The sequence below is a fragment of the Cercospora beticola genome, chromosome 3 (assembly GCF_033473495.1).
Source record: "Cercospora beticola chromosome 3, complete sequence".
Lineage (NCBI taxonomy): Eukaryota > Fungi > Ascomycota > Dothideomycetes > Mycosphaerellales > Mycosphaerellaceae > Cercospora > Cercospora beticola.
The window spans coordinates 2,156,871-2,172,561 of NC_088937.1; the positions used below are offsets into that span (position 1 = coordinate 2,156,871).

The window sequence follows — 15,691 nt, forward strand, 5'->3', positions numbered from 1 at the left end:
GAGCTAGTAGCCAGCTGTGTAAGTTGCATATGACAAAAGTTGGAAGTGAATGCGCGTGCGTCATCGGGCATGTTGTCGAACGCAAACAATGCGCCACTTCCCTCGTGGCCTCCAGCTTCAGCTTTCAGCTTTCAGCTGTCAACTTGCAAGGCTGCCTCTTGCTTGCACCGCTCCGGCACTCAACTGCATCTCCATCAGTCTCAACAAACACACATACCCACTCGGACAAGCATGAACCATGTCCGACAAGACAGCGTCTAAGACAACGCTCCTCGACCTGCCCGTTGACCTGCTCGTGCTCATCTTCCCTTACCTCGATGCACGAAGCTTCCTCAGTCTGACCTCAACATGCACCGCACTCCACACACCCGACTTCACTCATGACAGCACCTACTGGTCCGCCCTGGTCCGACGCGACTTCCGTGTACCAAACCAACCCGTTGTCGAGAACGATGGCCAGCGCTGGCACAAACTGTACAAGCGATTGCGTACCCAGAGCAAGGCTTATACTTGGGGAAACAACGAGAAAGGATGCCTTGGCCATGCCGCTGCGCAGCCGCCAACTGGGTTCCGTGGGACAGCTGGACATGCGTTGATACGACATGGTAGGAGGCAGGCCCGTAAGGCTGGTTATCCGGGCGAGATGCAAGGCCTGGAGAATCTGGGGGTTATTGCGGACATGCAGTGTGGCGGGTGGTCGACGACGTTGTTGACTGCAAAGGGTGCACTTTATACTGTTGGCGTGCTGGATGGACTCGCTTTCAGCCAGAGACCGCCTCATCAACAAATGGCACGCGACACACCTACACCATTGAGTTTTCCCCCAGGTTATCCGCAGCCGCAAGATGATCGGTATGAGCCTACCACTGCTGTAAAGGGTTTCTCTTCCGGGAGAGCTCATGTTCTGGCACTGAGCGATTCAGGCAAAATTTGGAGCTGGCAGAACGCTGCTCACCCTGGCTTACACGTCAAATTCGTACACCACGAAACGAAGGAGTACGTGAAGAAGACAGAGAAAGGTGCTGTAAGAAAAGTCGTGGCAGGCTGGAACAAAAGCGCTGCCTTAGTTACCGGCACGGGCATCGTCTTGTGGGAGCCCTTAGAGCTCGAGCCCGATCAAAATGCTGTCGCAGATGCTGTTCTCGTTCTCGAAACATGCGCTGTACCAAACACGGCGTCCACACACGTGGAAGACGAAGAGAATAGCATTGGAGATGTCCTGAACTTCATCATCCTCGAGGACACCATTGTGTTCAACACCACAGCTGGGAAAGCATATGCTGCTCTGATGAGATGGTCACCGCAATCGCAAACAGTGTCTAACCCAATCGAGCTACCTCTACCCAAACTGAAAGACGGAGCAGACGATGTGGTCAGCGATGTTCAAGGATCATTTCGCAATTTCGCCGTCTTCACCAAATCCGGAGCTGTCCTCACCTCTACGCAGGACGACATTATGCCCTTGCTTCAAAACGTTCCCGGCGTACGGCATACTTTTAAGCGCATCCCGGCGCTTCAAAACAAGCAAGTAATCTCTCTGGCATTTGGTGATTACCATTTTCATGCACTGCACGCTCCCGGCTACATCACATCCTATGGGTCTGAGCCGCAGTTGTGCGGTGCCCTAGGCATTGGTGGATATGGAGTACCAGAAAGTCGACTCCGTGGTATTCGTAACCAAGCTCTAGGAGGCGATGGCAGACTCGTGCCGCATGCTTATACTGAAGGCCGTCGGATCTGGTTCGAAGAGGAGAAGCGTAAGTGGGCGCAATTTCTGACAAGTGGGGGCGTCGATCAGCAGGAAGCTGCAGAACGTGTCCGTATGGCCATCGGCTCGCCGCATGTTGCTGCCCAAGGAGAAGTCAGCGAGTGGATCGAGCAGGAAGCGCGTGACTGGGAGACTAAGTTTGGCATCAGAGACGAGGACGATGATGGCCTGGGAGCCTACTTCGTGCTCAATGTCACCGCGGCGGGATGGCACAGCGGTGCTCTCGTGCTAGTCAACGAGTCCATGGTTGGGAAACTGCGAAAAGCGGTCGAAGTTCCGGATCATTTGACTGCCGGCAAAGAGATGGATGAAGCAGGTCCCAGTGAGATTGCGAATCCGACGCAGGCCAGCACTGGGCAGGATGATAACGGTGAGTCTTCTTCAACATGGACAGATGGTAAGTCCATCGTCTCGTTCTCTCCCGTCCCCATGCACATTAGCGTGGAGATATTGGCAAGCTCAAGCTGACCAGAGTCCTATAGTAGCAGCGGACTGGGGCCGTTATTTCCTGGGTCTTGCGCCGTACAACGTGTCTTCGAATACGTACGATCCCAACGCACCCCATCTCCGGCATGCACCAACGGCTACACAGAGCATTGCAGCCCGACACCAGTTGCCACAGAGGCTGGATTATGGAGCATCTCCTCGAGAGGGCTACCACTACATCTGGGCAGACGACCACTTCCCGCGCCTACGACTGAGCGATGGTACAGAGATGCCCGGAGACATTGAATTCCACGAGTGGCGGTATGGTAGGCCAGAATGGAATCTCGATTGGGAGAATCCGCAAGGTGACGACTGAGACTTGATGATTCGAATGGAAAACGCAAACACCTAGAGTACGAACACCTATTTCCGCCCGACTACGACATGATGAGCATGATGAAGGTTACGAATTACGGAGCTACGGGCATACTGCTGGACTTAAGGTACATGCAGCAATCTGCATACCGAAAGGAGCCTAGCGTCGAAGGACGTGAATCCTTCGAGGGCTGAGGAATTGAACCAGAAGCTACCTCCTACGAAGTGAGGAGTAATGCTTGCCGATCATGGCAACTAATGCTGGATGCAGTATGCAGATAGCTGAAGTAATGTTACACTGCTCCTCTTCCCTGCTCAGATGCTCAGACGGAATTCAATTATATAATGGCACTGATCGATCACAGATTGTTGAGCTCTACATCCTCCTCAGCTTTCACTGACCTAAACCCAGCATTCCTCTAGGCCAACAATCTAGAGTCATCGAGTCATCCAGCACAACTACAACTAACTCTCTGTCCTATCTACTATGGCTGACTACATCCTCTCCTTCCCACCCTGGTCCGGTAGCACTTTCGTTCCCCGAGGTCCCCAGCACGCCGGGCATATCCCGTCCAACCTCGCCCTACCCGCCGGCCACAAGCTTCCAAAGCCCTTCGTCGCTGTCATCACAGGCGCCAGTCGAGGAATCGGAGCCGGCATCGCCAAAGCCTTTGCACAGGCAGGAGCTACTGGACTCTTGTTGACGGCTCGCAAAGCCAAAGATCTCGAAGCGACGAAGCAGGCCTGTTCGGAGTTGTCGAAAGGCAACGGTAACGACGAGTTGAACGTTGTCTGCCTCGAGGCTGACAACGGAGAAGAAGAATCTGCGATCAGAATTCGAGAGGTTGTAGAGAAGGAATTCAAGGGTGGATCTTTGGATCTCCTGGTGAACAATGCGGGCATCATTGGTACGTTTCTCTTCCTTTAGCTGTGTACTGGTCCAGTCCAGATGCCGGATTGAAATGTTCAATGAGTACTAACGATCGCACAATAGGCACCAATGCCAGCATGTTCGCCAAACCCGGTGAAATCGACACTTCTCAAATTGAAGGGCCAAACAAAGTGAATCTCTTGGGAAGATTCTACATGACGAAGCACCTTTTGCCCCTTATTCTCCATAACCATCGACCCACAAAGAGCATCATAAACGTCAGCAGCATCGGATCGCAGGTTTCGGGTCCTCTTGGTGAAACTTTACCACTACTCCTCCCGCCATGCTTATTTTGCTAATGCACAATACCACAGGCTTCTCTCTCACCGCCCTCGCCACAAACCGTCTCTCACAACGTGTAGCAGAGGCCTACTCCGACCAAGGAGTCTTCTCTGCTGCGATCCATCCTGGTGCAGTCTGGCCTGAAGTCGTCCCCGAAGGCTTTCCAGAGAGTGCGAAAGAGTGGTCTACGGAGAGTGTAGATCTCGCAGGGGCGTGGCTGGTTTGGCTCGTTGGGGGAGAAAGAAAGGAGTGGTTGAACGGCAGGTATCTGGACGTGACATGGGACGTAGAAGAGTTGGAGAAGAGAAAATACGAAATTGTCGAGAGAGATTTGTTGAAGATGAGATTGATGATTTGAGGGACTTCACAGTTCCTCGAACGCATCTCTGTACAATATATACCCGAGTATCATTGTCTAATGCTTTCTTCTACAGCGTGGAGCAACGAATCAAACTGTGCCGCCTCTACTATACAACAAGTGTTTCACTTCCTCACTTTCTCACTTTAAGTCCAATACTCCTCACCGACGCCCAAACAGAATCTGATACTTTACTGGGAAGTTTTCTCCCTTTCAACCTCTGATCAATCAACCACATGCCCACCACAAACTCCTCTTTACACAGTCTTCCAACCCGATCTGTATCAACTAGACTCCAAACCAACTCCAAGATATTCCCTGGCAGACGTGAGCGTTTCCAAATGTCCCGCGCAACGATATTAGATACGGAATCATTGATTGCAGTTTTGATCTCTGACGTTCGAGGACTTGAAGGTTGCGTTCGGAAGAGATTCTGCTCATCGGGAGTAAGAGAACAATAAAGACCTCTGTTCGCGGCCCAGACACCTTCGTACCGCTTTCTTTCTCGTTCCGTTACAATTTCGCGCCAGCGTTTCCGGTCGCCTTCGTGGTGTTTGTGCGGATGCTTGCGGACTAGCCGGCGTTTATGATGTTTTCTATAAGGGTGACTGTCATCTTCAGAGTCTGAAGAGGATGAGCTGTCTTGTTTGCGAAGCGTCTGTAGCATGCCATTCTTCGTTGGGCTCGGAGTTCTAGAGAAGGAAAACTTGGAACCGTGGCCTTTTCTTCTTCGTGTCGGTACTGGAGGCGGTTCTAAACGCGTGGGACTGGGGGCCCGAGATGATGCTAGGCTCGATGCAACAAGGGCGTTTGCTAATTCGTCTCCAGTCCGAAGTGGAGTCGACTTGCGAGGATTGGCAGCATTGAACTGAGCAGGTATGGACAACTGCGAGCGCATTGAAGAGACAGACATTCCTGTTGACTGTGCACTCATTGGTCGCGGGGACGGAAGCTGCCTGATTGGGATCGACTGTGTTGCACTGGGGCGTGATGGCGAGGGCGAAGGTTGCGGTCTTCGCTTGGTGTCGGTATGCGACTTCAATCGATCACCAGGCGAAGGGCGTGCTTGCGCATTGTGCAGGCTAGCTGGAGAAATGTCTCGTTTTGGCATAATTTCTGAATTCTCCTTCTGGTTCCGCTGTTCCAGCTCCAACTGTATCATGGAAGTAATACCACCCGATCGGACAGGCTTGGGGCTCCTCAGCGGTAGGTCCTGGCTCGGCTTGATCACAGTAGGCTCGGATCTCTCTGCCGGAGATGCAGCAGCTCTCGACCGTTCCTCGAATAAGTGAACGAGAGAGGTTGTAGGCGCGATTGGTGTTGAATCAGTCGGTCTGTCTGTCAACTCCGGAGCAGTTTCTTGGTGTCCCTCGCTATACTGCCTAGGCTTCGGATTTACGGCGGGTCTCTCAGCATTACGCGCCGCTTGTCGCACATCTTTTGTGGGTGCGGTTGGCTTCGCACGAGCTGCTGCCAGTACAGCAGCCTGCTGAGATTGTGAAGGCGCTGATGCCTGCACTGTACGCCGGTCATGTTGCCCATTCCCGCTCGTGTTCGACTGCTGCGAACCAACCATCGGCCCAGTCGGCATGCCAGCGTTGACGCTCTCATCCGATAATCCCGGTCGTGACAGTGGAGCTCGCGTGAACGCGCGACTTGGACTCTGCTCAGCATCTCTTCCCCTGACACTCGCCGCTGCAGCCATTGCACCATGACTTCCCGCACCAGCTCCTACTATTGTCTTCGGCTTCGCTCGAGGTTGCGGCGGTTGGCGGCCGAATGCCAGTGTCGCGCCACGCAGAGCGGCATTGTTGTTGATGTGCTGCTTCTGCTCGGAGGCAGCGCTACCTATTGAGCTTGTCCTCGAGGATGGCGGATCGTGCGCCGGCATCAGGGCGTCTTCGGACAAGGAGCATTGTCGAGACGATGTGTAGGAGCGTGCAGGAATGGCGGCGGTGGTGGGCAGTGCTGTGTTTGAGAATAGACCGAGCAACACGGTAAGGTGATCATGTTGCTCCGGTCAGCAGCCGACTTTCAGCCTCGCCTGGCCCTTTGTTTCACTGCAGATCACCTTGGCAAGGCAGATTACTCACCTTCATCATCAACATCACCGATCAACACTCATACTGGGAGAGAAGACGAAGGTGTCTAAGCCTATGATGGCTTGACAGAGTCGCTATTGTGGCCCGCAGCTCAGGCCGTTACAGAATGCATGCGTCTTGCCCTAGATTCAACACTCCTGCTGCTGCTTCCATTCGGTCCTCCATATACCAGTCATGTCTACACCGCAGCTCGACAACCTGCCCGACGAGGTTAACGAATGCATCAATGTATGCCTCGGCTTGTACGACCTCGTCAATCTCCGCTTAGTGAGCCGGTCCATGCTCACAAAGACAACCCAAAGGCATCTCGGTTCATTCTTGCGATCCAAACGACTTGACCTGACGAGACCTTCTCTGGAGCTCATGGCTGAAATGACCGCAAAGCATCGTCTCGGCTGCGTCATCGAGGAGCTCACGCTGGTGGGAGTTGTATACAATACTAAGGCGCTGCAATACCAGATATGGACCGGGAGCAAAGAATTAGTCGGTGACTGTGACGAATATGGTCATGTTGATGTACCTACAGAGTTTGGCTCGGAGGCCGACCTTGCACGAGCGACTGTGGAACTTGAAGAGCTAAAACGACAGCGGGCCGATTACGATCAATGGCATGCCGCTGGCAAAGACGTTGCGTTATTGACGGAAATATTCGCCAATCTCGCAGCGAACACCAAACTGCAAGGGCTAGTTTCCATTGCAACAGATGTGGCTGTCTTCCGCGAGGACTCTAGTGAAGAGAGGCCCCACACGAACGTCTGGGTTGGAGGCTGGTATGGCAAGCCGCTGCAAGAACTTTCCACACCTTGATGCTCTCGTTAGCTGGTACCAACTTGTCACTACGACACCTGAATCTTTTCCACAATTACTTCTCTGGACACTGTAGCCTAGAATGTAACGAGCTTAGCTTCTGTGACTGGCAAGCAGACGGCGTCGCGTTTACACTGGCCAGCTTGGAGTCTCTCTCAATCAGCATATCTGATCGAATACTGCACGAGACCCGGCACGACCGCACAGCAACAGGAGACCCAGTAGAGCTCATAAACGCGGACGAATTCCAAGACTTACTTCCAATTCGCGAGGAGCTCATAGACCAAGGCTGGGCACCCGAATGCTACACGGGCCTAATCGAACTACTAAACAGCTGCAAACAGCTTCTCCAATTCAATTTCAGACGATGCTTCATACGGACCCGCGCACCCGGACTACACGACCACGAAGGCTTCAAATTCTTACAGCACATCAGTTCAAGAGCACCTCTACCAAACTTGCAAATCTGCAGTCTAGGAAACTTTGTAGTCTACGAGCGAGATCTTCTCACCTTCCTCAAACATTCACCCCTCCTTCGATCTCTCACACTCCATAATTTCGGATTACAGCACGGAGGTGCATGGGACAACGTATTCAAACTTTTCACAGATGAACATACTCTACACTTCGAGGACTTGTATCAAGGAGATCGCCTAATATTATTCGACAATGGGCATGATAATACATGTGAAGACTGCCTGGCCGACGGCCTGAATATGGGGCAGAGGACTTACAGACGCGCAACAGGCCAGTCAGACGCCATAACGTGGCACATACCTGACCCGTTGCTTTCGAGGCCCCATCACTGCGTCGAGAGGCGGAACGAACAGCAAAGAGACCAGTTTGGCCCACCTGTCTCGTATTATCCTGGATTACATAATTGACAAGGATTCTGTAGTGGTGAGCGCAGGCGAGAGTACCAACAGCTGATCCATAGCCACCTCAGAAATCATACTGTACGCGGTACGCCCACGAACCTGCACCGTGAACCGCGCGTCAGCAGATTACATACTCACCTCGATCAACGATCAGTGTGCACTATTTCAAAACCATCACTCATCGTAGAAAGGTACTGTGAAACGCCGATGTGGAGTTTTGAGATGATTTCATTTCATTTGTTCCTCCCCACCCGTTCTCTCGCATCGTTCATCTACTCCCCCTCTCATCAATGCTAATGCTCTGCGCTAGAATGGGAATATGTACACATTATGAATTAGGGAGCCGACTCTCCACCTCTGTCTTGCCTCTTTCTGCCGCTGCTTGGATGTGGCAGGGCACATGCCTCCTCCTGACCAAGCGGTCGGCCAGCCGCTGGTCTCAATGGTATCTCTGTCCGTTTGTATCGTTGCATGTCACCTGAGCGGTGTTGTATGGTTTGGCGTGGCCGCACTTCCCGGTCTTGCTTTGGGAGGTTGTTGCAGGCCCTCTCTATACTTCTCGGACGACGCCCCTTCGCACCATGGAACGCCTTGATCGAATACCCAAATTCATGATAGGTGAAACGAATCGATTCTTCTATTCCTGTCCTCCAAATGTTCTTCCACTCCTCAGCGCAATGGCTGCTTAACGTCGGCAACGCCACGTGCGATGACATCCTGGACTTTCCATCGTGGTGCAACGACTGCAGGTTGCCCTCCAGCTTCCAGACATGAGCGAACCTCCATCTCCTCCTTGTTGGTCAAGCCGTCTGGGATAGGCTCCTGGCCACCGGCAACACCAGAGCTAAACTTGAGCTGCAGAACATCGCCAGCCTGGTCACATGCCATCAACAATCGGTCGAGATCGTCCTTGGTGTGCGCAGCAGATACACAGAAGCGTGCTCGTGACGAGATGAGAGGTGTAGCAGGGTATCCAACGACGACGATAGCAATCTTTCGCTTCAGCATCTCGTGCGAGAAGGCTGGGATCTTGGCTGGGTGGTAGAGCAGGAGCGGAATGATAGGCGAGTCGTCGTGGCCGTACACAATGAATCCCAGACGCTTCAATCCGAGACGCAGGTATCGGGAGTTGAATGCCAATCGTTGCAAGCGCTCCTCTCCCTGACCAGGTGCAAGCTGCCCAGCAATGATCCTCAAACTGGAGCTGATCTGGGCCAGGACTGCGGGAGTGGGACATTCTCCGTAGATGGTACCAGCATTCGTCACTCGGATCTTGTCAATAATCGCCTTGTCACTGCAAATGTAGCCTCCATTTGCGCCGAAAGACTTGGTGAATGTGCCCATCAAGATGTCGATTTCCGCGGTGTCAATGCCGAAGTAATCACAGACGCCACGGCCGCGAGGACCGAGCGCGCCGATCGAGTGTGCCTCGTCGACGTAGAGGTTGAACTTGTACTGTTTCTTCAGTGCCACGAGACCGGGGAGGTTGCACATGGTGCCCTCCATACTGTATAGACCTTCGACTGCAACCAAGATTTTTCTCCAGGGTCGGTGAGTGCGTGGCTGTCCTTGGGAAATCCGCTCACGAAGGAGACGCTCGAGGTCGGCCATGTCGTTGTGCTTGAACATATCAATGACGGCACCGCTGAGTCTGGCACCGAATCGGATGGATGAGTGGTTGAGCTGATCGGAGATGAGGAGACAGCCTTTGCCAACAAGAGCCGGGAAGATTGTAGCATTGGTCACGAAGCCCATGGAGTAGATTGTGGCCGCCTCCTTGCCCACGAACTCAGCGACTTGCCTCTCGACATCGACGTGCAGATCAGAGGTGCCGACATCTCCTCTCGGTGAGCAGTAGGAAATGCCGTACTTCTTCAGAATGCGCTCCGCCTCATCGGCACACTCTCCTTCCGATTGTGCGAATCCGAGGTAGTTGTAGGATGACATGTTCAGTGTCTGGGTTGTGGTGCCCGTGAGCTTGAATGACAAGTTGTGGTCATCGCTCGTACGGTCGAGGAGTGTGATGAATCGGCCTGGAACTCCAGTCACTGGCCTTCGGAAGCAATCGTTGATTCGGAGCTGCAGTCGTCGAATGTAGAAGTTGTCAAAATCGCTGTTGAGCGGGGCGTATCCGTCGTGCTCCCTCAGCTGCTTGTATTGGTCTGGCTTGAATCGCTTGCCAAAAAAGTCCCGCACGTGTCCGAAGATGATCAAGATCAAGTATGAAATGTATGTCGTGATCAGGAAGTAGTACGGAGGCTCATCCTCGATGGGCTCAGGGAACTCGGTCCCGACGAATCTCGAGGAGTACAAGTGCTGTTTTGACCCCAGCGGACCGAATGCCGCGTGCTGTCGCGCAATGCGTCGTGCTTCTGCAGGCGTTGGTGGCTGGAACAGTGTGAGAGGCTTTGGCAGATCCTCCATCTTGCTCTTCTCCCCCGTTGCCGTTGTCAAGTTGATAGTGGGCAGACTGAGTGTGGGTATTTGAGGGCTCGGTGGCCTGAACTGCACCACGTGCGGTGGCTTGAGCTGGTCCTGCGGTACTGCTGGCGCGGACGCAGTCTGTGTTCTCGCGTTCTTGGGCGATGTGGTGAAAGGAAGAGAGAATTTGGGGCGTACGAAGCGGATGCCGCCAGTCTTCGTGGGTGGGTTCGTGGTGGTCGTGTCGCGGGTTTCCAGACGGATGGGTTCCTTCTCAGAAAGGACCGTCTCGGTGAGGGTGGGCGAGGAAGCAAAAGGCTTGATGGCGCGTATGGCAGGCATTGCGTCTGTTGGGGGGAATTATGATTAGTTGGAGAATTCTATGGGCGCACGCTCGTGCTGTAGAATGTGGTGGCGGACACGCCGCAGTCCAGCAATGGCGGCGAGCGGTGTCCTGGTGGGCGAGAGGTGGTTGTGGCGCGTATGTAGGTTGTTCGCAGGACTCGTGGTTGTATACTAGCGGCGCGCGAGATGGAGTGGCAAGGAGCGAACGGTGTGAGGGCCAAGTGCCAACAGCAGGAGTCGCGTGGGTAGTTCTAGTCCAAAGGGAACGTGCAGTCGTCGGAGGGAGTGTGGTAGTCGCGCAGCAGAGTGAAGGAACGTCACTGCTGACCGACGCAAGAAATCAGGACGGTGCCAATGTCTCCTGGGTTGTCGTGTGCGTTGCGGTGATGTCAAAGACTGTTTCACGCAGGTCCGCGCAAGGTCGTTCCTGACGCTTTGCGTGCCAAGCGTGGTCGGCGAAGTCTCGCCGCTGCGTATCGAAGATGGCGATCGCAATGTGTTGGCCAGCGCGCGCTCTCTCTGCTGCCTCACGGAGTCCAGGTTGTCGTGGTGTATGCTGCCGCAGACTCGGACGCGGCGATCGGGGCAGTCAGATTATATGCACTCACCTCGATGTTTGTCCTACGCCGTCATTCCGTGCGATCCGCAGCCTGGCAGCTCCTCCGAATCCGTCTGCAGCAATGCCTGCGCCTCAGCTGCCGTCGTCTGCCGCGCCCGTCTTCACGCTTCTGATCACGACGATGCTGTTCTCGCCCTGCTCCAACAACAACCAACCAGCCCAGATGCCCTGCTGTCGACGCTGGTCTCAATGACGCACTAGAGCTGCCTGGCACCAAGCTTTCCAATGCCGAACCCAAATCGCGTGGTCGAGTGTCGCGAAGCTGGAGTGTCGTGTGCCGGCTGTATCGGCGATGCCGTGCTGCGAGATGACCACCACGATGAATGACCGCACAAGTGTAAGAGAAGTGTAGCAGGGTGAATGTGATAATATTCAAGGAGAGCGATGGCGGGCCTTTTGCGACTGCTCGCCACGCCCCATTCTTCTCTAGCTGAACTAATCGACCATTGCCCAACGGGAGCCGGATCGGTGTGCTTGCCGTCACTGTAATTTCCCATATTGATTAGGGGACCACAAGCGCCCCAGCCAACGGATCGCTGCGCACTGCTGAACTTCACCTCCCAGGGGCGCTCTTCTGGCGTGTGCTTCCTGTGCTCTCAGACGGCCGTAGCAACCGTCCGGTAGGGCGTGACAGTTATGCAGCGCGGCAACCGCTTTTGTGCACCTTCGATTCCAGATCGCAATCGCAATTCTGAACGACCTCTGGCGTTGGGACTAGCATCTCAAGTCTCGCCGACTGGCCGACCTCCGAGTCTCCCGACTTTCTGATCTCGGTTCGGTTTGCAACTGCCATTCCGCTCTGTTCTCGTACTCGCACCGCATCAAAACCGAAGGCAGAATATTTGCAAACGTCGAAATTTCGCTGCCGTGTTATGGAGTCCGATGTCGATTCTTGCGCCACACCGCATGCTATGCTACACTTCTGCATATGCCTCCCACGCTCTCTCCAGTGCCAACACGTACTCGTGTCGTGCAGCCTTCTCCTTCCTCCATCCTCGTGGCACGTCAGCCATATGCTGCCGCGTGCACACCGCACTGTACGAGCTCGACTGCGGCGGGACCTTGCAGGCACTGTGTAACTGGCGCAGCTTCGTTGCGCAGCACAGCTTTACTGTCGTGCGAAGGTCCCAGCTGTGGCTGAGCAGAGAGACGCGTGCAGGCTTGATTCTCAGGTGACATGCTTCATACCAAGGAGCATCTTTTCACGTAATCTCGTCAAAGTCCTCTGTTTGCGCATGCATCGACGCCCACCCAGGTGCTCCCTCAGGCACTGTGGGCTGTTCTGTCACGACCGGCACTTGAGTATCTGGCATGGCCTCGTCTCCAACTGCTTGCGCAGCCGCCCCAGCCTTTGTGGGCTTCGCTGCCTTTTTCGTCTCGTCTTGAGCTTGCTTCACCGCCTCCGCTTGCTCGTTCAGTTCCTCCCATTGTCTCGCACGAGTCTGCGTCCTCGCACTTCTCCTTTTGCTGTCAGCCACCTTTTTCTCATGCTTGCCGCTGATTGCATCTGCCTTCTCCAATGCCTTCTCTTGCCGCTTCCTCTGCGCCGTAGTCAATTGCTTCTTTTTCTGCTTCTTCTGGATCCCAGCATTCTGCGCATTATGTAGCCATGGTTTGTATTCTTTCTCTTCCTTTGGCGGCTTGATCGCCTCGAGATCTTTGCGTGGAGGCTCAGCACCACGGCGAGCGGCGCGAGAATGGACAGAAACGCCTTGAAGAGAATTAGATCATAGCAAACCAGAAAAACATGGCACCTCGCCACATACCCTTCTTCTTGACCTTTGGCACTTTCGCCATCGCTAAGGCCTCGCACAGTGCAAAATGTGCTGGGCGTGGGAGCTTGGACGTGGTGGTCAAAGAAATCCGCAGCTGCTATCGATTAGACGCCAAGACCTGCATGTGATTGACCAACGTCGTTCCTTCTATTCGCGAGACACTTGTTCACGAGCTCAACATCTTCAAGTCAAACACACCCCAGAATCACCCGTTTGCTGGACATCTCAGATGCCTCACGTCGATAGCGTACGATATGGACGACCGCTACCACTACCACCGCCGTGAACCGCACTACGACGACGTCCCACGTCCCACGGCAGCATCGTACTTCGTCTGGACTATTCTTGCCTTAGTTGGCCTCAATTACGCCATACAGCATTTTGACTTTGCCATCTTGAGGCCGCATGAGCTTCTCTGGAATGCGATTGTCTATGTCATACCGGCACGACTGCTATTGGATGCCGCACGCCGACAAGAGCTGGTAGCGAATGACATGATTTCGCAAACTCATGCTGCTAAAAGCGAAGCACTGCGAAAAATGTTAGGCATCGGAAGTAACGCAATCCTGCAGAAGCTGCCCGCTGGAGACGCGATAGGACTGGGAGGCGTATCTAGAAGGCTGAGCATGGCTGCCGGAATGCAACCCGCGCGCTCGAATGCGCCGTCTGGCTTGGGGAACTGGGATAACAGTTGCTATCAGAACAGCGTACTTCAAGCGCTGGCGAGTCTAGAGGGGGTTTTGAGAGAGTGGCTGAGGAGAGCTGAGCCGGAGGACAGTGACGCCAGCGCGAGCACAAATACCGCATTACAGGAGATGATTGCGAAATTGCGAGATCCTGAAAATAACGGAAAGCATATCTGGACACCTGCGAAGCTGAAAAATATGAGCAGCTGGCAGCAACAAGACGCACAGGAGTATTTCTCAAAGGTCATGGACGAGTTGGACAAAGAGGCGAAGAAGGCATTTGCGCAAAGGCAAGAGAAGCCTGCGGGTCTAGAAGCGATCCTGGAGAGGGACCAAAAGGGGAAAGAGCAGGAAAGTGCAGAGGCTGCAGCACAAGCGATGGACATGCGAAATCCACTGGAAGGACTGACAGCCCAGCGAGTGTCATGCACAAGGTGTGGGTTCTCAGAAGGATATTCCATGATCCCTTTCAACTGCCTTACGGTGCCTTTGGGGAACTCTTTCCATTATGACCTCGAAGATTGTCTGACGGACTACACGAGGAGCGAGGACATTGAGGGCGTGGAGTGTCGAAGTTGTACGCTCGTACAAGCCGCTGAGAAACTACGAAAAATGCTACCCAAACCTGCCAAGGTGGATTGCGCCGAGGAGTCAACGAAGCATGCGGAGGAAAATGTCATGCAGCTACCACCCGAGCTTCGGGCTCAAATTGCCCAACGGTTGCAGGCAATCGAGAAAGCGCTTGACGAGGACGACTTTTCGGACAAGACGCTCAAACAAGACTGCCAGATCAGCTCGAAGTCCTACGCAAGTACAATCAAGAGACGGGAGGCAATCATCGGACGTGCGCCACAGGCACTGGTCATACATATCAATCGGAGTGTCTTCGATGAAAGGACAGGAATGCAACGCAAGAACTATGCGCAAGTGCAGTATCCACGATTCTTAGACTTACGACCGTGGCTCCTCGAATCTGAGTGCTCGCCGGCTACATACAGACTGAGCGCGGTTGTACAGCATTATGGGCGTCATGAGAACGGTCACTATATTTGTTACCGAAAACACCCTGGTGTCCCGCCATTGACTGATGATGAACCTGATGCCGAGCCGTGTCAGCAAAACGACGAAAAGGAGCGATGGTGGCGACTAAGTGACGAAGACGTCAATCCCGTAACAGAGGAGGAGGCGCTTGACCAGGGCGGCGCATTCATGCTCTTTTATGAGCGCATCGACGAGGGATTACCTGCGATACAGAGCCAAGACCTTACCGACGCCGCAGCTGTGCCCTTACCTCCTGACGAGGCGACCGATTGGGACGACATGATTAGTACACAGCCTCCAACTGCTACACCTTCACTCGTCAATTCATCGGCACAGTCGGTTGTATCAGACACAGATACGGATTTCACGTCAGAAGCGGAACCTGACACTGCCTTGCCTCTGCCGGCTGGCAAGCAGCCCCTGCCTGTCTCGCCAGTCTTGAAGACGGCTAGTCCTACGAGCATGAGACATGGACTAGGAATGGAGCGGACTTCGATGATGAGTGTATGAAAAGATAGCTTTGGGATCCTTCTGGCCCATCGACAGCTTATACGATTGGATATGTGTAATGAAGCCTGGCGGCCTTTGCTATGGTGCTTATAATGCCGATGCAAGCTTGGCGAGCAGTGACGTGGGATCTCCTACGATACGATGCGTGGCCAACTCTGTCCGCTCTGTTCCGTTTCCTGACCCAAGGCGTCTTCTGGCTGTAGAGGAAGTGTCTTGGACTGGAGTCAGCAGAATTTTTGCACTTGAAAGCAAAGGGCAGCTTGCCAGTCTTGGTCTACGATGCATGATGCGGGAGCCTCTGCCGGTCTGCAGTCGGCCTTTCGCAAGCCACGCGTTGGCTACGAGTTGGTTAGCGGAGCTCAACACA

General features: G+C 53.9%; 7 protein-coding genes across 7 annotated transcripts; 4 read left to right on the forward strand and 3 right to left on the reverse strand.

Annotated features, from left to right (window-relative positions):
- Positions 1–238: 238 nt before the first annotated feature.
- On the forward strand, positions 239–2,570 carry RHO25_004818 (uncharacterized protein; the record flags this gene model as incomplete). The annotated part of the gene is made up of 2 exons (XM_023595727.2): positions 239–2,165; positions 2,251–2,570. The coding sequence occupies 2 exons, from the start codon at positions 239–241 to the stop codon at positions 2,568–2,570; spliced, it is 2,247 nt and encodes a 748-aa protein (XP_023457356.1).
- A 486-nt stretch (positions 2,571–3,056) lies between these two features.
- Positions 3,057–4,140, forward strand: RHO25_004819 (uncharacterized protein; the record flags this gene model as incomplete). Its single annotated transcript, XM_023595728.1, has 3 exons — positions 3,057–3,477; positions 3,564–3,755; positions 3,815–4,140. The coding sequence occupies 3 exons, from the start codon at positions 3,057–3,059 to the stop codon at positions 4,138–4,140; spliced, it is 939 nt and encodes a 312-aa protein (XP_023457358.1).
- Positions 4,141–4,273: 133 nt separating this feature from the next.
- Positions 4,274–6,031, reverse strand: RHO25_004820 (uncharacterized protein; the record flags this gene model as incomplete). Its single annotated transcript, XM_023595729.2, has 1 exon — positions 4,274–6,031. One exon carries the CDS (start codon positions 6,029–6,031, stop codon positions 4,274–4,276), a length of 1,758 nt encoding a protein of 585 aa, XP_023457357.1.
- A 385-nt stretch (positions 6,032–6,416) lies between these two features.
- Positions 6,417–7,049, forward strand: RHO25_004821 (uncharacterized protein; the record flags this gene model as incomplete). Its single annotated transcript, XM_023595731.1, has 1 exon — positions 6,417–7,049. One exon carries the CDS (start codon positions 6,417–6,419, stop codon positions 7,047–7,049), a length of 633 nt encoding a protein of 210 aa, XP_023457362.1.
- A 1,547-nt stretch (positions 7,050–8,596) lies between these two features.
- On the reverse strand, positions 8,597–10,690 carry RHO25_004822 (uncharacterized protein; the record flags this gene model as incomplete). The annotated part of the gene is made up of 1 exon (XM_023595732.2): positions 8,597–10,690. The coding sequence occupies one exon, from the start codon at positions 10,688–10,690 to the stop codon at positions 8,597–8,599; it is 2,094 nt and encodes a 697-aa protein (XP_023457359.1).
- A 1,824-nt stretch (positions 10,691–12,514) lies between these two features.
- On the reverse strand, positions 12,515–13,109 carry RHO25_004823 (uncharacterized protein; the record flags this gene model as incomplete). The annotated part of the gene is made up of 2 exons (XM_023595734.2): positions 12,515–13,023; positions 13,079–13,109. 2 exons carry the CDS (start codon positions 13,107–13,109, stop codon positions 12,515–12,517), a joined length of 540 nt encoding a protein of 179 aa, XP_023457364.1.
- A 232-nt stretch (positions 13,110–13,341) lies between these two features.
- Positions 13,342–15,324, forward strand: RHO25_004824 (uncharacterized protein; the record flags this gene model as incomplete). Its single annotated transcript, XM_023595735.2, has 1 exon — positions 13,342–15,324. The coding sequence occupies one exon, from the start codon at positions 13,342–13,344 to the stop codon at positions 15,322–15,324; it is 1,983 nt and encodes a 660-aa protein (XP_023457363.1).
- Between the last annotated feature and the right edge of the window lie 367 nt (positions 15,325–15,691).